This window comes from Odocoileus virginianus, chromosome 30, assembly GCF_023699985.2.
Source record: "Odocoileus virginianus isolate 20LAN1187 ecotype Illinois chromosome 30, Ovbor_1.2, whole genome shotgun sequence".
NCBI lineage: Eukaryota > Metazoa > Chordata > Mammalia > Artiodactyla > Cervidae > Odocoileus > Odocoileus virginianus.
In genome coordinates this window covers 14099492-14122147 of record NC_069703.1, presented here as the reverse complement: position 1 = coordinate 14122147, position 22656 = coordinate 14099492, and the positions used below count along the sequence as shown (strand labels likewise).

The following is a 22656-nucleotide window of genomic DNA, read 5'->3' as shown; positions in this document are numbered from 1 at the left end:
GGGCATTGGCAAATGAAAGATTTCAGAAAAGCTGGACTATAACATTTTAAACATTCCAGAAATAGTTCAGTAAGGGACTGTGTTATTGAACAAATCAAGCATGTTTGACTTTCAAACACTATACTCAGGACATTTCATGATTTTTAGACTGCTGAGGGAAAGACTATTTCAGGTATTTTTTTTTCTGAAAAATATTTAAAAATCTATAAAGTTCAGAAATAAATGCTTGTTTTAATCTAATTTTAAAATTAGAAGCAGACACTTATTTTCTCCATAGAAACTGAAATTCATGTATTCAAATCCATATGAAAATTAACTTTAGTACAGTATTTGTGACAAGATGACCTCATTGTAAGTGAGCTAATATTGTTTGTCATTGAACAAGAAACATATCTTGACTAACCTAGAATTTTGGTGAACTTTTACTTCCACGTCATCTGACATCACTTATTTAAAATATCCTAAGTGGTCACATTTCTAGAGAAGTATATTTCAAACCCAGAGATGAGTATATAAAGTCCTGAAATTTTTTAATTTGCTACATAACAACTGACTTGAAGTTGATTCTTGTTATAGAATGGTATTGCCTTTTTAGGTGTGTTCATAGAGTAGAGTATAATCCTTAAAAAACATGAAAAAATGTGGTAGGATAGACTGAGCTATTTCTACTAAGACCTTTCTGGGATTCCAGTAATTTTTCCCCCTCTTATCCAAACTCATATATTACTTAACACTTACTCCTTCAATATTTTTTTTGTGATTATATGCATTGCCTTCCATTCTTTTTTTAAAATTTTATTTATTTTATTGAAGTATAGTTGATTTACAATGTTGTGTCATTCACTCTTTTGTTAGGTGTTCTTTATCAAAAAATGTCTATTATCTCCTCTAGAAAACTCTAAGATTTTAGACAGCAGAGAATATATCCTTCTCATACTTCTTGTTCCTCCTCTTGTTCCTGCTAGGTCTTAATACAGGTTTGATTGCTGAATGGAAAATTTGTTTAATTCAAAGGTGTTAACACTCTAGCTTTCATACTGTATTTCATAAATTAATATACACCCACATCATATTGTCATCGGGACAGTTGTGATTTTGAGAGCAGAAAGATTAGCAAAAACTTGCATACATGTCAGTGTATTAATGTTGGCCTTTGGTCAGTGCTATCTCTGTTTATGTCTTCTGTACTAAACTTTTCTTCCCTGCCTCCTTCCTACTGCCTTCGTCATCCTCTAATTCATAAGGTTACCTGCAAAATACATTTAGCTCTATTAAAGAGAGTTTGTTATCATTTACTATCATTTAAAAAAATTTCTGGGAGAGACTATTTCAACCATTAAAGAAAAATAGATATTACTTTAAGTTCTGGACTATTGCTAGGACTTGTAATAAATATGTGAACTGCTAATCCTTGTCCCTCTCAATTTGTTTTTTTGGTCAAGATCTTTCAAGATTTCCCTAATTACAATTTTAGAATTATTTCCATGAGAAATGATTTAGAAACAATTATGTCTGGAAGTTAGGTACAGGACACTATTATTATCACTTTGTTATCTTCTTAACCCTGAAACTAAATCTGGAAATATTACTGACACATGCTTTGACAAAGTAGTTACTTCTTTCCCTCTCCTACACTTCCAACCGTAGTGGGGTATTAAAGTACTTTCATTCATCTTAATTAATTAAAATTCTAACCTTGATGCTAATTTACTTCTGAGTGGGGCTCTTTGTTGTTGTTTGGTACAGAAGGGCTCTGAGTAAAGGTCTAGATTTTGCTTTCTTAAGGCATAGACTGCACACTTTACTCTACAGGTTATATCAGAGTATCTTTAAAACACAATTAGAAAATAATCGATACAATTAAACTATATTAAATGACAGTGGTATTTAATGAAACTTTTAAAAACTATTATGCATATTTCCCTAGTTTTGTAACACCTAATCTTTAGAAGCTCCTGGGCTGCCTCAGTGACTGGGGACACTTAAATTGGGTTGCATGCCCTCAAGACAATCCGCTGGGTTTACGTTCTAAACAACATTGCCAACTATTTTTTTCTGAGTTGTGAGCATATGCCTTGCTCACTTTTCTTTGCAGTCAGGTCACGTGAGTGCTGTTTTTAAAAGAAACATTTTGGCTCTGCCACATGGCACATAGGCTCTTAGTTCCCTGACCAGGGATGGAGCCCTCCTTGCCCCTACATTGGAAGTGCAAAGCCTTAACCACTGGACCACCGGGGAAGTCCTGTGTTACCTAAGTGCTGACTGATCTTCTAAACAAGATTGGCCAGGATAAAGGAGAATAAATGCTTCCTTTAGTTCCTCAACCACACTTTAAATGGGTTAGTGGAAAGGTTGAATGCATAAACTCAAAGAAAATTTAGGGGTCATTAAAGATTTACTTTTTGCCTAAAATCCTACCAAATGACCAAGGATATCAAGGAATTTATAGAAAAGCAGGCATAAGAAATCAGGGGATCAGTCGCAATTCCATTTTAACTCCTTTTTGAAAAAATGACCAGGGGATCAGAACTGCAAAGGATCAGAAAGGCAGAAATCCACCCAAGTCCTCATTTGCATGGCCAAGCTGTGTCACACATGAGCCCCACGACCTCCCCACCCCAGATGCTGCAGGTGACCTACTTTCCTCATCTTCCTCATCAGTTCGACTCAGGGTGTCCTGGGAAGCCTGCTGGGATGGCTCACTGTCCTGCTCCCAGACAGTGCCAGGTACCAGTGTTGGAGCGGGACATGGTGGCCAGGCTCAGGCGGTAGGCAGAGGTGGAAGTGCCCACGGTGCTGATGGACGTCTTTCCTTGGTAAGCTAGCGAGGTTGAGACCAAAGAAAATCCAGGGTGAGGATCTTTTTTGGGTGGGGTGGAGGGGGCGTGTAGTATGTAGCATGTGGGATTTTAGTTCCCTGACCAGGGATTGAACCTGTGCCCATGCATTGGAAGCCAGGAGTCTTAACCATTGGACCACCAGGTGCTTGGAAGAAAACAAATGCTAGCTTCAAACTCTTCCCTCACAGCTTGTATTTTTTAAAAGAAAGGTCATTTAAATAGTATGTCCCAGACAGATGACCTTTAGGACAAAGGGCTTCTCTGGTGGCTCAGCTGGCAAAGAGTCTGCCAGCAATGTGGGAGACCCGGGGTTCCATCCCTGGGTTGAGAAGATCCCCTGGAGAAGGAAATGGCAATCCACTCCAGCATTCTTGCCTGGGAAATCCCATGGATGTAGAAGCCTGGTGGGCTACAGTCCATAGGGTCACAAAGAGTCAGTCATGACTGAGTGACTTTCACATGCATATATAGCAAACAGAAATTGAAAATGTTAAAAAAAAAAAAGAGTCAGCCACTGATGTAATTGAATAGTTTTCTTGCAGGAGCATAACATCTCTAAACAATAAAAAATGCTTTGATATTGCAGCCTCTCTCATTGTTTTCCAGTTTCATTTTCCAAGGCTGGCTGAATGCAGATTCATTTTGAGCTGAATTATAGATATCAACTTGATCAATTTCACTAAGAAATGTACCTTATACCTGACACAAGCACACACAAGTAATAGACATATTGTCTGAATGGAACCATGCAAAATCAGAATATATAATTAATACTGTGTTCTTATTCCCCTTTTCTGGAGATTACAATAAAACACTCCCTTGATTCTTTGTCATATTATTTCATTATAAAGCAGAACATTTGAATGGTCCTATGCAGATTTCACCAAGATTGTATTTGACAAATTTTTGGTCTTTAATACATCGCCAACAATAGGTTTTAGAAAGACAAGAAGCCACATGTATAAGAATATTCTACTTATAGGTGATGGCTGCCCTCTAATGGCAGAAAATGATTTATTTTCTTTCCTTAGTAACCCGAAGTTAATATAATTACAAAAGTAAACAATGCATTCCCAAAGAAAATCTTTTAAACAATGTAAAGAAAGTAACTCCTAGCCCATCAGCTTTGATTCAACCCTCTCTCCCTCCAAGTGATGAAAAGTTAAAGACTTTATTATCAATCATACAGACCCAGTTTTAAGTCCTCTCACAGGTATCACTATCTTTTTGTGAAAGTTATTTATCCTCTATTGAATCTTCACTTCTTTTTATAAGCAGATTTTCAGTTACAATTTTGCAGGTATTTGTGTGGATTAAATGAGATAACATCTATGAAATAATCTACCATATAACAGATGCTCAATGAATGTAAGTCCCCTTTCCTTTTCAAAAGAGAAATAAAAGTAGGAATTAAAGTAAGTTTTTCCTCCCAGCTAAGTCTTCAAGAAAAAGCTGAACTACTAAAATAAAGACTGAAAAATATATTGGAAAAGGAATAAAATTAAATTCTTATGATCCCCCCTTGACTTGCATTGTTGACAAGGATGACAGGGTCATCAATGCTAGTTGTACCAAAATGGCTAACTCACACTTGGTTCCAGAAAGAGCAGTGACCTATAAAAAGGAGCTTTCTTGGTTCTACTAGTCAAAGTCAAACCATCCCATGCATACTCACCCGATCCACTGTGAACTGCCTCTTTTAGAATTTTCAGTTCACTGTTGAACTCAGCAATGAGGGAGCTCTTACACAGAGGGCGTGGAATGAAACGCCGCTCTAGCTGGTCAGCGATGTGTTGTCGGGCAGAAAGCTCTTCATGGTTCTCTGCTGGTTGGGCCAGAAGCTGAAAGGAAGGCATAGATTTTCCAGTCCTCAGTTTTCCCATCTGTAGAATGGGCTAATAATTGTATTGCTTTCATAGTTGGTGGTGAGGATTAAATAAAGTAATGCAAATGAGAATTGAACACTGTTCTTAGAACAGTGCTTAGGAAGTGCTTAATCAATCCACTGCTTTGAATCATGGCCCCCAGACATCAGAAATCAGGCATGGAAAGAATTAAAAAGAGTAGATGAACACGGAGGGTTTTAGAGGAAAAGTGTGCTTTAACTATCTCATTTTCTACATATTTATTTAAAATCAGGTCTCAATTATGCCACCAAAAACAAGTGATCATTCTTCAGATCATTCTATTGGATCAATCTTTTTTTTTTTCCCCTAGGGAGGTGGTAAGAGGGCAGAGGGCAATGTTTTAAGGTATTAACTAAGCTCTTACTGTAAAGGTATTCCCCAGAGGGATACCTGTCTGGGCTGGTTTCTCATCAAGCGTGATCTTAACAGGTCCTCCTGACTAGCAATAGCATCTCCCCCAAGACTGCCTTAAATCTTGAGAACAGCACGTCCACGGGGCTTGTCACTTCCCAGAGGAGCAGCACACGGCGCACCTTGCACTGGATGAAGGGGCGCAGGAGCACGAAGATGGGGATGCGGGTCCGCACGATGAAGTCCAGGAAGTCCCACAAGGCCAGGCCCCCGACCTTCCGCAGGGCCATCTCCTTCACCTGGAGGCTCAGCCAGTACCACTGGCTTCCGAGCTGCCTCTCAAAGCAGACGAGGATCACCTTCAGCGCTTCACACCAGGAAAAGAGAAAACTGAGTCTGCACACTTGTGCCTCAGAGGAACCCTGCCCACAGCCAGCTGCCTGCATCCTCAGCCCTCTTACGCATCAGACAATTTTCAAAATCTAAACTTTCTCCATGCCTCCAAAATCTTCAGTGTACTCCTGAGTGAGTGTTCTGATATAAAGACAGACATTTGTATAGTAAACATGTTTTGATTCTGATTAAGAGAACACATATATCTTCATTAGGTGCATTTAATTACCATTTTGGAAAATATACACTGAAGCAATTCATAGAACTGAAAGGGAAATGTGTTATAAACATGATACGTAGCTAATATTTTGCTTTCTAGAAGTTTTGTCATAGCGGCTTTATGGTAATATCAGCATACCACTCACATCCGAAGATAAAATATTTTCCTTTTTTTCCCTTTCAGCTTAGAAATAAGATATCCTTGTCATTAGAAGTAAAATCAATCCATGCAGAAATGCATAAAGTTAAAAAAGAGTCCTTCCCCTTCCTGACCCTACTCTAAACTGCTCCCCAGAGTAAACAATAAATGTGTTTGAGTAGATTCTTCCAGAAAAGAAAACTATCCTTCCTCCCTTGCCTCTCATCATGTCTATTACTAAACCCTATGGGATTTATTTTACAATATCTCTTTTCTTCCAGATTCTGGAAGCTTTGTTACAAACTACATTGTAAAATATATTTTTAGGAAGCAGATGTCTCAGTGTGCCAAGACAACCCAGAATACTGTAATGACATCAAAGATTATGGTGGGGACTTCCTCTGCCACCCCAGCTCTCCCCCGAGGGTCTCCTGTGGGGCAATCAAGGTAACCTGGGCCTTGTCCATCATGTATTAAGGCCCATCTCAGCATCTAGAAGACACATAGAAATCCAACTCCTTAAAGGCCTCAGAAATCACCATTGCCATCTATATCAGGCATTTCTAAGGGGAAAACTAGGGTATATAACACGGGAAAGAGTGGTAAGATTCTTCCTTCCCCATCTACTCACCTCTATTCCTCTCCCTTGACGTTGCAAGCACATGAACAAAAAGTAGCATTCCTCTAATCCTACCCTGATCGTGGTGACACTTCTATTGTTGTGTGCCTGTTGGCCTTCTTTAGATTTCTGCCTTCTTGCTTTCCACCTTCACCAGCATCAGCCCAAAACAAGCAGAATGGCAGAGGGCTCAGGGATTCTGGTGATGGATGGATTTGATTTGAAATTTGGTCCTGCCACCAAACAGTGTGACTTTAGGTAAGTTACTTAACCTTTCTGAGCCTTCATCATTGTCATTTAGTTGCTAAGTCACATCTGACTCTTGCGACCCCATGGACAGTGGCCTGCCAGGCTCTTCTGTCCATGGGATTCTCCAGGCAAGAATATTGGAGTGGGTTGCCATTTCCTTCTCCAAGGGATCTTCCCATGTCTTAGCCTCTTACTAAAGTGAGTACATTTATTCCTTTGAGCTGTTGTGAGGATTCAGAGTGAGGATAGTGTAAAGCTTAGAAAACAGTGCCCACTAAGCGCTCAAAATAAAGGTAAAACGAAATTTAAAAGAGAAGTCCAGTAGCCTGGCCAAGTAACCAAAGAATCTGCCTTCATTAAAAAGGCAGAAAATGGAAAAAACAAACAACCCAATCGAGAAAATGGGTAGAAGATCTAAATAGATATTTTTCCAAAGAAGACATGTGAATGACCAAAAGGCACATGAAAAGATGTTCAACATTGTGAACTAACAGAGAAATGCAGACCAAAACTACAATGGGGTATTACCTTACACCAGTCAGAACAGCCATCATCAAAAAGTTTACAAATAATAAATGCTAGAGAAGGTGTGGAGAAAAGGAACCCTGCTATATTGTTGGTGGGAATGTAAACTGGTACAGCCACTATGGAGAACAGTATGGAGGTTCCTTAAAAAAAAAAAAAATAGAGCTACTGAATGATCCTACAATCCCACTCCTGGGCAAATATCCAGAGAAAGACACAATTAGAAAAGATACACACACCCCAGTGTTCATTGCAGCACCATTTATAATAGTCAAGACATGGAAGCAACATAAATGTCAATCAACAGGTGAATAGATAAAGGAGATGTGGTATATTTATACAATGGAATATTACTTTGCCATAAAAAAGAATGAAATAAGGCCATTTGCAGCAACCTGGATGGACCTAGCTACTGCTGCTGCTAAGTCGCTTCAGTCGTGTCCGACCCTGTGAGACCCCATAGACGGCAGCCCACCAGGCTCCGCCGTCCCTGGGATTCTCCCAGGCAAGAACACTGGAGTGGGTTGCCATTTCCTTCTTCAATGCATGAAAGTGAAAAGTGAAAGTGAAGTCGCTCAGTCATGTCTGACTCTTAGCGACCCCATGGACTGCAGCCTACCAGGCTCCTCCGTCCATGGGATTTTCTAGGCAAGAGCACTGGAGTGGGGTGCCATTGCCTTCTCTGGATGCACCTAAAGATGATCATATTAAATGAAGGAAGTCAGACAGAGAAAGACAAATATCATATAGTATCACTTTTATGTGAATCTAAAAAATGATACAAATGAACTTATATACAAAACAGAAATAGACCCACAGACATAGAAAACAAATTTATGGTGACCAAAGGGAAAGAGGGAGAGGCATAAATAAGGAGTTTGGGATGAACATATACACACTACTATACATAGAATAGATAACCTACAAGGAAGTACTGTGTGACACAGGGAACTCTACTAGATATTTCATAATAACCTGTAAGGGAAAAGAATATGAAGGAAAATAGATATCTCTATATGCAGAACTGAATCACTTTGCCGTACACCTGAAACTAACGTAACATTGTAAATCAAGTATAGTTCAATTAAGATAAAAGGCAGAAAGTGGACAGAACTGAAGGTAGTTACTTGTTAAGTGTTTCCTCCTATCCCTCTGTTCCATGTTAAGGCTTCTTTCTCCAACATCCTCTGCACAACCCCAAACCTCACGCAGGGCTCTGTACTAGAGTCTGGATTTTATCAGAAACCTACATTCTCCTGCCTCCGGCAACAAAGTCCCACGCGTGGGCAGGCCCTGTGCACATACAGCCTTGGCTTCTTTTTTCACTTTCATTGTCGGTCATATCATTTTCAAATATATCCTTTATTATGCACTCCAAACACCCCTACCCACTGCCCCACAACCCCCCACATACTCCAAACTCGAAGGACCTGTTTTTACCATTCTGTCTGCCTTGGTGAACTGAAAAATGTCAGGCAAGGTATTTTCAGCTTCCGCCTTTTGAGATTTTCTATGGCCAGTGCTCCTTAGCCTCAGTGCTGTGGCAGGGGTAGGGTAGCCTTTTCCCCCTGGCTTAGTTAATTCTAGCCAAAGAGTAGCTTCTGGTATTTAATGGGTCAGAACCAAGTCATGGCAGTGGGGAGAGGTAACAGGAAAGCAGAAGTAGAGACTTACACTTTGTACTTGCTGAAGTGGTTTCTTTAAAGACTCTCTGGATACAGGTCTTTTAAAATACTTTTTGAGTCAAGGAGGAACATAGCTAGGTAAGTAATATGTATATACATACACACGTATATACATATTTTGTTGTTCATCTGCTCAGATGTGTCCGACTCTCTGCGGCCCCATGGACTGCAGCAAACAAGGCTTCCCTGTCCTTCACCATCTCCAGGAGTTTGCTCAAACTCATGCCCATTGAGTCAGCGATGCCATCCAACCATCCCATTCTCTGTCGCCCCCTTCTCCTCCTGCCCCCAGTATCAGGATCTTTTCCAATGAGTCAGCTCGTCGCATCAGGTGGCCAAAGTATTGGAGTTTCAGCTTTGACATCAGTCCTTCCAATGTGTACATACACATATATATATGTGTTTATGTATACATCTCTATCTCTATCTATTTTCTATTTTTATTTCTCTGTTTATTGACAGAAAAAGAAGTACCCACCTAAGTATGCTGCTTGGCTGGTGGACTCTGCCAGCCCTTCCTTGCGCAGGTCTTTGCTTGCATCCCCTGGGGTGGAGCAGTGAGCAGGGGAGCTCTCCAACATAAAGTTCTTGCTCCTGGATGTGCTGATGATCCGTGGAGGAAGGAGAACGTTAATGACCGTCTGCAGTAGCAGCTGCACCTCGGGCTGTCCCAGCCATGGGCTGTCTGAGGGGCAGAGTTTGGAAGGAGGAAGTGGAAATAAAAGCAAGTCACAAGGCAAACCTTCCACATTAGACACTGAAAAATTCAACTCTCTTCCCAATTCCAAACTAGAACATCCTAGAAATTCGAGTGTCTTCCCCACCAAGCACAGCTTCTCCTATGGACAGAAGTAGTGCTCCTGGGTGTCTCCTCCGTGGTCGGCACCAAAGGGTCCCTGTTCTTAGCCAAATCTCCTGCTTACCATTTCAATCTCCTTTCTTCCTTTTTTTTTTTTTCTGTTCAAATACTCATAACACACTACCTTTACATTTGAGATAAACTTTTCCTAAAAGAAAAAATCGGCCCAAAAGAAAGAGTAATGAAAACATATTGAAATTTAATGACAATGGCAGGATTTATGCTAAACCTAGTGTCCTTAGGTTATTAAGTCCATTTATCTGTCAATTCATATCATACTGTACTTCAGGTAGTCCCATTTTCATAATTGAAACAATGCTCTCTTGATTTTTGCTATCCTGAAATGATGTTAAATAGCATGTGTCTTCTAAGAAGTGGAGCACAGAAAGTCTTGACTAAGGGCAGCTAAATTAAATACAAAGAAAACCTGTATATCCTAGGATAACCCTGTTTAAATTATTCAGATTGAATTTAATGATGGTCTCCATGGGAAAAGGAAGATATAACAGCCTGATACTTAAGAAAACACAGTAACAATAATAAATTTCTTTTAGTTAAATTAATCAGACCTTTGCTTCCAGATCCTACTGTGAGCACAAATGGGATGAGCAGATTTAAAAGCATCCCCTCCCTTCGCTCTTGATTGGTGAATGGGGAGATCACATGGCTTAAGGGGAAATCTTCTTTTAAAGCCTGTGCAGCAATAATAGAAAAAAAGATTAATTGACCCCCTCACCCATTCAGTCTGTTTGTTCTTACACAGCATGGTGGAGACAGGGACTCCCTGCCGACTGCACCTGCAAACTAGGAGTTCAATTGTCATCTGTGCAGCATACAAGATTTACCCCAAATTGATACTTTACCATTTGCTTGATATAATTGAGAGCTATATACCTAAAAAACAGTAATATTTTGAGTATCAAATGAAAAATTTTAATACCTATCATTTGGCACAAAAAACCCCGCATTACCCCCTTCGGTTTCTCCATGCGTCTATCCACCAGTAAATATTTTAGTGACCAAAGAGAAAGAAGAAACGGAGAACTTGCTGCCTGCTCCATTTGGGAGTTACTTAAAAGTCACCTGACCCTGGTATGAGAACTTCTTCCAGCCAGAAAGCAATAGACAATATAGAAAGAAACAATGACCTCTGTATACAGGTTGTTAAAATGCATCACTTTAGGGATGTCTCTGTATCCTTTCTGCATAGTAAACACAGCACTTGCTTAATCTCTTTTCCATAATCTACCTATTAGCTGGATGATGACCATCAAACTTGGTTTGTCAGATAAGGAATGGGTCAGTTATCCACTTGCCGCAATTGTATACTTTCCATTGGTCACAGAGTTTTCTGGTGATTCACCATTCTTTAAAGTAGGTTACAAACAAATAAGCAGAGAAATGGAGATTCTACACATTTTTTTTTTTGGCTTGGGAATGATTATTTTAATTTTAGGAAATAAAAGACCTGGGAGAAAAATGATAAAAAAAACACCCTTAATATTTAACCCACAATCATTAAAGAAAAGTAAGATATTCAAAGTCTAGTAATAACATTTGAAGATTTTTTTTATTGCAGTTCTTTCTGCAAATAATTTAAAACCAGACTTTGAATATTACCCTTTTAATTAACAACTGTGAGCTGATTATCTGTGGACCATTATTTTCCTAAAGTTTTGGCACAGGTTTTAAACGATAGAAGTGGTTCCTGAGGTTGTGGCAGGACTGCAATGACTCTGCTATGTTTGAAATCTCAAGAAGAATTACAGAAGCACAACTTTAGGATCAAGCTCAGGGCTGAAGCTCCAAACCTGCAAAAGTTTGGAGATGTTTACACTTCTTTTTCACAGATTTTGCCCAGCCTTTGCAGAAAGATAAAAGAGAACACCATGATCTGGTGCCTCAACCAGCAATGTAATGAGCGTGACAAACAGGTAAGGCAGTCACACCTGTATCTGCAATGCTACAAGCCGGACAACAGCTGTGCTGAAGGGCAGAGGTGGTGAGAGATAAGGGCTGAGATGAAGAAGGGGCAATCCGTCAGCAACACTGGAGGGTCCTACCACTCCCATCACCTGAAATACAAACAGAGCACATGACCAGCCTTGACCATTGCAGTTTCATGCAACTGGAGGAAGGGCGTCTCAGTCAATGATAACAAGTTGAAGGTTGGGCATGTTACTTTCAATCTGTTCGTGCTGCCTTCTTTTGAAGGCATGTAATATCTGGAGTCAGATCAAATGATCACACCGGATTTAGCCAAGGCTTTGTAGAATGCTGTTTATAACTAACTATGTAAATAATGAGAGATGAATCAAAAATTAGTCTAATCAGGAGACTGGACATACTTACTTGTGGACCCAAAGGAATGCAGTCAACATTCTTTGATGAAGTAAATACTGACAACAATGATGATGGCAAGAGCTCTATTTGCGCTAGGCATTCCAGCTACAGATTTATTGCTTAACTAGCTAAGCAGCAGATTCTATTCATGAAATGCTCTACCATGGTTTCCACATTGTACAAAACCTTGTCAAGATCAGACTCTAGATATTACATAAATGATAAAAGAAGTTTTGCTTTGTTTTTTCTCTTCACATAAATCCTAGACTGGCCAACTCATAGTGTCATTTTGCACTAAAAAAAAAAAAAATCCTCTTTGCCCTTTAAACTCCCCCACCCCACACTACCTCAACTTGTAGCCAATTGAATAGTCTCCCACCACCCCACTCTCCAACTGGCAGCCCTCAACTCTCAGCGCAACTTGAAGAGGTCGATTGTCAAAGTAGCACGTGGGAAGCAGCACACGAAAACCCCACCTGTGTAGGGATCTCCCCACGCACCACCTTGAAATGTACCTCACTATCTTCAGTGTCACCTGAGCCGTCTGTTTTCATGGGTAGGTATGTAGGTAGGTAGGTTGACCTGTAAGTCTTCAGCTCAGAGAAGTCAATAGCAGAGTTAAATTTTGCAAAGTTTCACAACATTGCCACTTGGCTACTCACCAGGTTGACACAGACATTGATCAGTGACCTAAGGTGAGGCAGGAAGGAAATGATTGGCTGCCTCTGAAGTGTCAAACAAACCCCTTCAATCAAATTGCTGGCAGGTTCCCACTCAACCTGTCGCCTGGAATACAATACAGGGGCCATTAGCAGTGGGGCTCCCTTCCGGAGACTGCCTGAAACAAGCGAGTGAGACAGTGATTCTGATGCCACCTAAGACAGGATGGGCGTCGGAGACAACAAAGCGCTTCACGAGGGATGATGTTTACCCATGTTCCAAAAGCACAGAGGGAAAACGCAGCAGAGGCACTCCTGCCCCACCGACTAACGAGACAAAATCTATCGAAGAAGAAACAGAGATGACGAATGAGTGGCCTTTCAAGTTTCCTGGTTTTAGCTTTGAGAAAGGGTGCGAGACTACCATTATAGGAAACCTACTGTAGGAGTCATTCCTCACAACAGAAGTAATCTGACTATAGGCTGTGTTTCTATAATGCTCTTTTTTTTTTTTTTTTAAATCAGATTACAGTTGATTTCATAAGCTTTTATACCAGACTATAACTAATTAGACTTATGTGACTTCACTCCTGGCAAAAAGAAGACATTAGAGGAAAACAGTCTATTTAAAAAGTGTTCTTTCTTGACCTTCTAAAAAATGATGCTTTGAGACTACTTTCTGTGGTAGTAAATATGGCAGTATACATAGCTCAATTAGATGAGCATGAGATTTTCTGTAATAAAAGACAATCTGGTCTGTAACTGTCTCAGGACCAAAGAGTCATTTCTATGGTCCCCTAGATAAACAGGTTGGGCTTTACTGAGATCAATGATATTTCCAAATATTATCCTGGAAATACTTTCTAAGCTTACATTGCCTACCAGATTGAAATCACTATAATAATAAAACAGGAATGTTCATACATGAGGATATGTTGACATCCCTGTCGCACAAGTAACCCACAGGTCAGGTTCAGTCAACATTTCTCTTGTTGAACTGAGATCACCTGAAGAAATTTAATCCAAGGCAACCCCAAATTCACACACTGTACCCCAAGAAAATTGCCTATTATTATTAACTAAGTCTACACATTAATCCAAAAGTCTGCTTTTAGGAAGCTGCTATTCTTCACAACAGGTTTAATTATATGACAAATGAGGTGCTTATGGAGGTGTTAATATCTTTAGATGAAAAGTTATTTTTACACATCTTTCCAACTAATAAAAATAAATGGGAAAAAAAAGTTATTTTTACACATCTTTGTAGGATGTATAAAAGTTTGGTCATTTGCCAGTAAGGACAAGTGTTCTACTGGGACTATTAAAGAAAATAGGAGTGTTTTAAGGATAGGCATTTCGATGCTACTAAAATAACCTCGAAATCATGTATAGGCAACCATCATCATGGTAGAAAAGAATATAGTATCAAACTGTTAAACATTTATTAGAATAAAATGTTTCAATTTCTTTTTAATAAATTCAACAGTTTCAGATGACTGCATAAATGAAGAAAAACACAGGCTAAAACCTGGAAAAGTTCTGGCACATTGAGCGATAAGTGCTACAAATTCTTGGGCAAGAGTTGCATTGATTTGGGCTTAGTTTAACAGGACAGAAAATAGTCTCACCGAAACTTCAAATTTCCAATCTACTGGGTTTATTAGCATTTCTTAATTGATTTGTTTGCCCACTGCAGCTATAGATTTCCAGACTGGGTTCAGATCTCCAGGTAGATGGGTTCAGAGACAACTGCTCATAGAGAGGCTACCAAACAATACTTCAGGCCCCAGAATGGAGATCAAGTGATAACAACATTGATTTAGTACCATCTGAATTAGGTACTTGTTATCAACCCTGAGATCTCTTTACGTGGTGCTTTACTGATTATTGTAAAGCTTGTCATTTCTCTAAAGTGATACCTAAAATATTATGTTAAAGATGTATTTTTTGAACATCAAGTTAATTTTTCCTCTGTCCTTAGTTGTTTAATTTATAAGGCATATCCTGCCTTATTTGAAAAGGAATTGAAGGATACACATTGAACTTTTTAGGTGTGTCAGATAAGGAACATGATAGCTAAGAAATAAATAGACTTTTAAGATAGATATGTACTTTTGAAGAATATGTTATTTCCTCAAAAATACAGACCCGGCTACTTATGCATTCATATCCTGATTAGCTCTGCACATATAACCAACAGAACATTTATGAGCCATTCCTTCAACTCTGGATTGGTCCACCACCTTAAAAACTGACAGACTTGAAATCTGAGGCTTGCAATACCTGCAGTGGATTAGGAGGCCTCCTCACCTCAAAGTAGGCATCTTATGAATTTTGTTGAACATCCTATCCAATCTCTTTAAAATGAGGATAAGAGCCGGCCGCACTGCCTCAGTGCTCCAGTCGGTGATGGGGAGCATCTCCATGATGTAGCGTCGAAGCCCACGGCTCTCCATGGTCTGGGTGTCGTATGGGGCCAGCTTCAGAAGGGAGTGTGCGATTTCTGCCAACCTAAAACATTTTGTTTTGTGTTTAAAGAATAAGCTTAGAATGCCACCAACCATGGGAATTTTCCTCACACAGCATCATGCTAATCACCCTCCTTCCAATACACTGACTCCCTGAGCTACGAACATTCTAGCACATTTTCTTATATTATGTAAATAAACATTTTTAAAAATCTGGACAAAATTAGACCCACATATGTCTCTGAAGCCTTTCCTACTTGTCTGTTCCCCCTCTTGTACTCTTTTTTGGACATTCAGTAATTTATTTGTGGGAGAAATTAGCTTTTTGTCCTGTAGCATTTCCCACATGCTGGATTCTCCTGACTGAGTCTCCATGGTGTCATTTAATTGATCCTATTTCCCCGTATTTAATTCAATTGTTAGTTATATCCAGGAGCTAGATCAGATTAGATCTTGACTTCTTGGTATGTGTCCTTCACAGGCAATGTGTACTTGCATTCTGAGGCACGTGATTCCTAGTTGTTACTCGATGATGTCAGCGGGCATCAGTGATCACTACACAGATTCATTAACTCATCAGAAGTAGTACAATGGTAGTACTGTATCATTCTTTTATTCGTATATTAATTATAACATGTTAATAAGAAGCTTCCTTTGTAAAAATTTATTTAATTGGAGGATAATTACTTTAACAATACTGTGATGGTTTTTTGCCACACATCAATATGAAGCAGCCACGGGTATACATGTGTCCCCCTCATCCTGAACCCCCCCTCCTACCTCCCTCCCCATCCTATCCCTCTGGGTTATCCCAGAGCACCAGCTTTGGATGCCCTGCTTTATGCATCGAACTTGCACTGGTCATCTATTTTACATATCATTACTCCAAGAGAGACAGGATAAGTGCTTAAAAGATCTATAGTTTAAGAATGCCCCAGGTGATTCTGATAGGCACTCTGGTATAGGAATCAGAGCTAAGCCCTTGCCTTCAAAACATGGAGTGCTCCACAACTGTATCCATTTGACTAGTGCCAGGGATGGTGGATTTATCACTGTTCCACAAGGCAGCTCATTCCATCTTTGGAGGTCCATACTGTGGAAAGCTCTCCTCGTATTAGGTTCCCAAATTCTCTCAAATTATTCCTACGAGGCCTCATCTGGAAGCATGAATTCAGTATAATCAAACATCCATGGCAACACTATCATTCCCACTCATCCTCTCTCCAGACTGAATGTACACATTGTCCTTCTGGGAATTTTGTGTGAGTGAGAGTGTTTTAAAAGAAATCATCTTAAACAGCCTTCACATTCTTTTGTTTATCTCTTTCTCACAGATGTGTCAGGCAGAAAATAATTCTTTACTTTTCAGGTTGTCTGACAGACAGGTAAGGGTATATCAGTATACATGCATTTCCTTTCCCTTATTATTTTGTGTTTTGTTTGCTTAGTCATGTCCAACTCTTTGTGACCCCATGAGCTGTAGCCCGCCAGGATCCTATGTCCATGGGGATTTCCCAGGTAAGAATACTGGAGAGAGTTCCCATTCCCTTCTCCAGGGGGTTGTTCAGACCCAGGGATTGAACCCAGGCCTCCTGCATTGGCAGGTGGATTCTCTACCATCTCAGCCACCTAGGAAGCATTATTTTAGAGGCAGCCTTAAGAAATGCGGGAGAAAACACTGTGTGTTCAAAGTGTCCAAACTTGAACACAATGCTTAGAGTGAATTTGAGTCATTTAATGGATTATTTATTGAATTTCTCTCATCCCTGTTCAGTTTAGTTCCTCAGTCATGTCCAACTGTTTGCGACCCCATAGACTGCAGCACACCAGGCTTCTCTGTCCATCACCAACTCCCGGAGTTTACTCAAACTCATGTCCATAGAGTCAGTGATGCCATCCAACCATCTCATCCTCTGTCGTCCCCTTCTCCTGCCTTCGATCTTTCCCAGCATCAGAGTCTTTTCCAAGGAGTCAGTTCTTCAAATCAGGTGGCCAAACTATTGGAGTTTCAGCTTCAACATCAGCCCTTTCAATGAATATTCAGGACTAATTTCCTTTAGGATGGACTGGTTGGATCTCCTTGCAGTCCAAGGGATCCTCAAGAGTCTTCTCCAACACCACAGTTCAAAAGCATCAATTCTTCGGCACTCAGCTTTCTTTATGGTCCAACTCTCACATCCATACATGACTACTGGAAAAACCATAGCTTTGAGGAGACAGATCTTTGTTGGCTAAGTAATGTCTCTGCTTTTTAATATGCTGTCTAGGTTGGTAATACCTTTTCTTCCAATGAGCAAGCGTTTTTTAACTTCATGGCTGCATTCACCATCTGCAGTGATTTTGGAGCCCCCAAAATGCTCATCCCTGGGCTGTTACAACATGAATATGTTTCAGCATAAAACAAAAATTTCACTTAATACAGGGTTTGCTGTACTATTGCATGAATAATCTTGAGAACCTAAGATAGAGAAGGAGGGGGAGAAAGGGAAAGTTGGAGAGAGGGTGGAGGGGAGGGGAGGAAGTAGAGAGAGAGAGAGACAGAGAAAGGTTGGGGGTGGGAAATGCATTTGCAGAGCCTACTGTTCTCTGTTCCACTGCTTAAGCAGCTTTGGTCTGAGAAAATGAGGCAATAAATTCCCTTGGGGTAGAAACTATTCAATCAAGAATGTTTTTCTTGAGAGCCTTGCAATCAATCATATATTCTGCAAATGCAGGGGTACAGACCATCTCAACACTCCTCTTGACTCTGATTCAAATCAAGTACTTCTTGCAAATATATCCTCTTTTATGTCATCCCATTTCTTTCTTTAAATCAACCCTCTCTCCTTGGTTGATAGTATCCATTCTTATAAATTTATGTACTACCTATATGTCCCCAGTTCTAGAACTTATATATTGAGCTCTGACTTACACGTACATCCAAATGTATACTTTATTTATAAAAGAAGGCCTTCATTATATCCTTTTCTTGGTATAAGGTCAAAGCATATGGAACTATCACTACTTAGAAAACTGGCCAGAGAACAAGGAAGGTCCATTTTTTATTGAAAATTTGTTATGAGAAATTGCATTAGAGGGCATTTAGTCTAAATATTCCCTGCTAGTAAAAGTTTTGCTTACATTTCTCTAGATTCAGGCCATGAAATAATGGTGCCCTAGAATGACCTTATGCTGGCTCCATACAGTTGACTCTTGCTGAATTGCATTATGACATCATGCAACTTTCAGCGCTGACAGGCATCCAGTCCCAGGAAGATGGTCCTTTATCTACTATGGGATGTTGTTGAGGATGGTGTCTATCACACTATTCTTTCCTTTTAACATACATCAACGAGAAATACTTCTTGTTCTCCATATTTAAAAAGGTGATGTTTTACCAAGAAACTAGTTGTTTTTATCTTAGTGACACTATGACTTTACGATTGGTCATGTCTCCCTATTGATAGCACAAAGTCAAATTTATAGCTCATGAGTAGTATCTAATATGATAAAATCATAGATTTGCCATGTTAAAAAAATTATTTCGCTGCTAAGTTTTCACATCGTTCTGACTCTCTAATTTGTAAACTGTGTCCTTTTGCATCATATGATTTTCTAAGTTGCCTCAAGTACTTGGTAAAATAATAAACTAAACACTCACATGTGATACATAGTACTTGCAACACAGCAGTCTGCGTTCTCATGTGCGTCTCAGTATTGGACTGTGATCCTGTTAAGACAAGGGCTTTATTTTACATCCCGTGTCTAGGATAGTGTTTGGATCTTTCTCATCAGCATTGGTATCTATCGATCCCTAGGTCTGTGCCAGGCATGAAGCTGTTTGCCTTTCTGGAGCTCATTTAATCTTTAACAGGGTTTGACCTCTAGAGGGAGCTCCAGGCCTCTCTGACTCATGATCTCCCCTCCCTCCAAATGCCTTAAGGAATCCAGATACAGACCGTCCAGTTACAGGACAGTTACTCATTCATTGTTACGATCTCACTCTCCAGCTTTGTGTCTCTCCTCTCTTTCTTCATTTACTCTCCTATCTTTTAGGGATCTTTTCCCACAAAATGTCTGTTGATAGTAGCGTATCTCTGACTCTGGAAATGTGACATGGAATAACTTAGGTCAGCTAGCCATGATCACTTCATGGCAAATAGATGGGGAAAAAGTAGAAACAGTGACAGATTTTATTTTCTTGGGCTCCAAAATCACTGTGGATGGTGACTGTAGCCACAATAGTAAAAGACACTTACTCCTTGGAAGAAAAGCTGTGACAAAACTAGACAGCATATTAAAAAGCAGAGATATCACTTTGCTGACAAAGGTCCATATAGTCAAAGCTATGGTTTTCCAGCAGTCATGTATGGATGTGGGAGTTGGACCATAACGAAGGCTGAGTGCCAAAGAATTTATTATTTCGAATTGTGGTGCTGGAAAAGACTCTTGAGAGTCCCTTGGACAGCAAGGAGATCAAACCAGTCAATCCTAAAGGAAATCAACCCTGGTTATTCACTGGAAGGACTGTTGCTGAAACCCCAAAACTTTGGCCACCTAATGAGAAGAGCCGACTTATTGGAAAGGACCCTGATGCTAGGAAAGATTGAAGCCAGGAGGAGAAAGGGATGATAGAGGATGAGAGATGGCATCACTGACTCAATGGACATGAGTTTGAGCAAACTCTGGGAGATAGTGAAGGACAGGGAAGACTGGGTGCTGCCGTCCATGGGGTCACAAAGAGTTGGAAATGACTTAGTGACTGAACAACAAGCCATGATCAGTAGGAAAGGAGGGGAGATGGCCTGACTGAAGTATTGAGTTACTATGGCAACAGGAGCTTAACACTCCAAACTTTCTTCCCCTTTCCCAGTGTTGGAGCTGAAATTCTTAGTGTAAAATAAGCTCTTCCCATCACAGCGCAGTGGGGAGTGTGAACACATGTGATGCTATGGAGTTCTGGGTGTGTGCCAACTCAGAGAGTGTGAAATCAGTCTGGAGGAGAAAGAGCCTGTGTTCTTCATACATTTCTCATTTTCCCTCACTTAGTACTTTCTAAATTTTTTAAGGGATAATTTTAGAGAGAAAAATGAGGCGATAATCAGGAAATTGGTGTGTTTTGCCAAATTGCAATGTTATTTCTGAAAGGCTAGAACCTAAGCCTACCTTTAGCTTTATAGATCTACTAAACTCTTCAAGGGAATATTCAGTTACCCATGGAATTTTCCTTTCCAGGAATTTTTATAATCCTTTACAAACTGTTATAAATCAAAATAGAAGATCCCCTGGAATCATGTTCCTTTGAAGAACCTGAAAATACAGGCACAGGCTTTATAGTCTGAGTAACAAGTAAAATGACATTTCCCTAGGAAGAAGGAAATATGAGTGCACAGAGATGTAATTCTGGGGTCTCTCTCTGATACACCAGGAGTACAAATTTTTAAATGGTGACTGGCCTCAACTAGTGCAGAATTTTTACCAGGACATTTCTGAAATACTGGAAGGCTATCATGCACAATGTGTATAAAAGGAATCTCAGACTGAACCAAAGTGTGCTTCTAAGTTAAAACTGCTCCTTCGCTGTAGGCTCATCACTGAGTCCTCAGATATTGCAGGAACAGAGCAAGTTCCGGAGCAGAAAGCAGCTGTGCACTTTTCGTGCAGTTTAAGAGACAGGAGACACTGGATTCTTAAGAAAAATTAGAATTGGAGCAGTCAAGAGTGCTTGGAGGAATGTTACTTCTATAAGAACTCAGGTGACACAAGGTCCCTTTCATTCTCTTATTGAGGAGCAAATATCCACTGGGCTTTTCTGACTTTAAGAATATCTCCCCCTGTCCACGCCAAGATCCTTTTCCATGGATTTGACATCCATTTTCCCAGAGGGCTCCATCTGTCACGTATCCAAACCACAGGAGATCAATCAATTCCAACAAGTTACAAGTTTTGATCCTGCCGCATCTCAATCAGCCTGTGGACCGCCCCAGCCCCGCCTGCCCTGGCTGCGTGCACACTCGGGGCGAGAAAAGGAGGATGGTACCTCATGTGAGACTTCACATCCAGCAGCTCCAAGGCCGTGACCCGCGGCTCACCCGCCAGGTTTTGCAAGATCTTCAGCCTGGGCCCGCAGTGCTTGTAGAACTCTGTGCAGATGTTCAGCAGAGACTCCCGAGGCCGCCTGAACTCCTCCCGAGCGATCCGTTCATCCAGCTCCTCCCTGGGAAGGCCCTGCCCTTCCTCCAGTAAGTGCAGGTTTTCTCTGGGGAAATTATAAAATTATTATTAAAAATTATGGCAATAAAAATTATTAACTGGGGGTCTGGGAAGGTATGTGTGGTGGGCAGCTGTGAAAGAAGGGTATCATGTTGAAGAAAAACATGATATGGTCCCCAAACTTTTTGGCACCAGGATCCGGTTTCATGGAAGGCAATTTTTCCACAGACAGGGTGGGAAGGGAATGGTTTGGGTATGATTCAGGCACACTGCATTTATTATACACTTTATTTCTATTATTATGACATCAGCTTCACCTCAGATCATCAGGCATTAGATCCCAGAGGTTGGGGACTCCTGCCTTATATTATACCCAAGTTAATGAAGCAGCAGGGCAGGGCCAAGGAGAAACTCATTGGAAAAATAAAGAAAGTTCATCATCCTAGAAGAGGCTATCACCCCAAACTGTAGTGACTTTACATTAGTCACTTCCTGAGGATTTATGTGGAATTAGGATGCCACGCATGAATGAAATGAAACCTGATGGAACCATAACCCAGCTCACAAGGCAAATCATCACAAGATGATAGAATTATTAAATAGTACAAAATTAGAGTTGTCTTCCTAGAGGGCTGGGATGGAATGAGGTGGGAGGTAGGCTCAAGACGGAGGGGACATATGTATACCTATGGCTGATTCATATTGATGTATAGCAGAAGCCAACACAATAATTAATATCCTCCAATTAAAATAAATTTTAAAAAGAGTAAAAAATAAAATAAAAAATTAAATTTAAAAAAGAATAAAATATATGGGAGATTCTACCCCCTGAAGTATATTTTAATTCCTGATTTAAAAAAATGTATTACTTAATGTGGCTCATCGTTAAAAAAGTTTAAAACTCACTACCCTCTAGTGTTGTGAGGCTTTCCTTGATTTAAGTGGGCAATCTAGGATGAAGGATATGCTTTAATGGGTTGTGAATTTTACTTTTGTAATGTAGGAAAAGATTTTAAAAAGACATAATAACTATTAAGCAAATGAGAAAGAACTTCCCTCTCAAAAGAAAGAAGTGTGAACAAAGGCAATGTCCTGGAGAAGCCAGAGGCCATTTGGGGAAGACAGTCAAATAATAAGTAATTGCCCAATGGGATCTAGCCATTACATGGTTGCTTATAATTGCAAACTATTGGAAACAGCTTAAATAG

The 22656-nt window shown here is 40.1% G+C and overlaps 1 protein-coding gene across 1 annotated transcript in view; it reads right to left on the bottom strand.

The window, feature by feature from the left end:
- Positions 1-22656, bottom strand: part of UNC80 (unc-80 homolog, NALCN channel complex subunit) — a 221469-nt gene that overhangs the window by 17215 nt on the left and 181598 nt on the right. The window contains 10 exon segments of the mRNA XM_070458587.1: positions 2641-2725; positions 2727-2821; positions 4516-4681; positions 5281-5465; positions 9406-9612; positions 10356-10479; positions 11736-11861; positions 12792-12915; positions 15099-15299; positions 21276-21494. Of these exon segments, the coding sequence (XP_070314688.1) occupies positions 2641-2725; positions 2727-2821; positions 4516-4681; positions 5281-5465; positions 9406-9612; positions 10356-10479; positions 11736-11861; positions 12792-12915; positions 15099-15299; positions 21276-21494 (1532 nt within the window).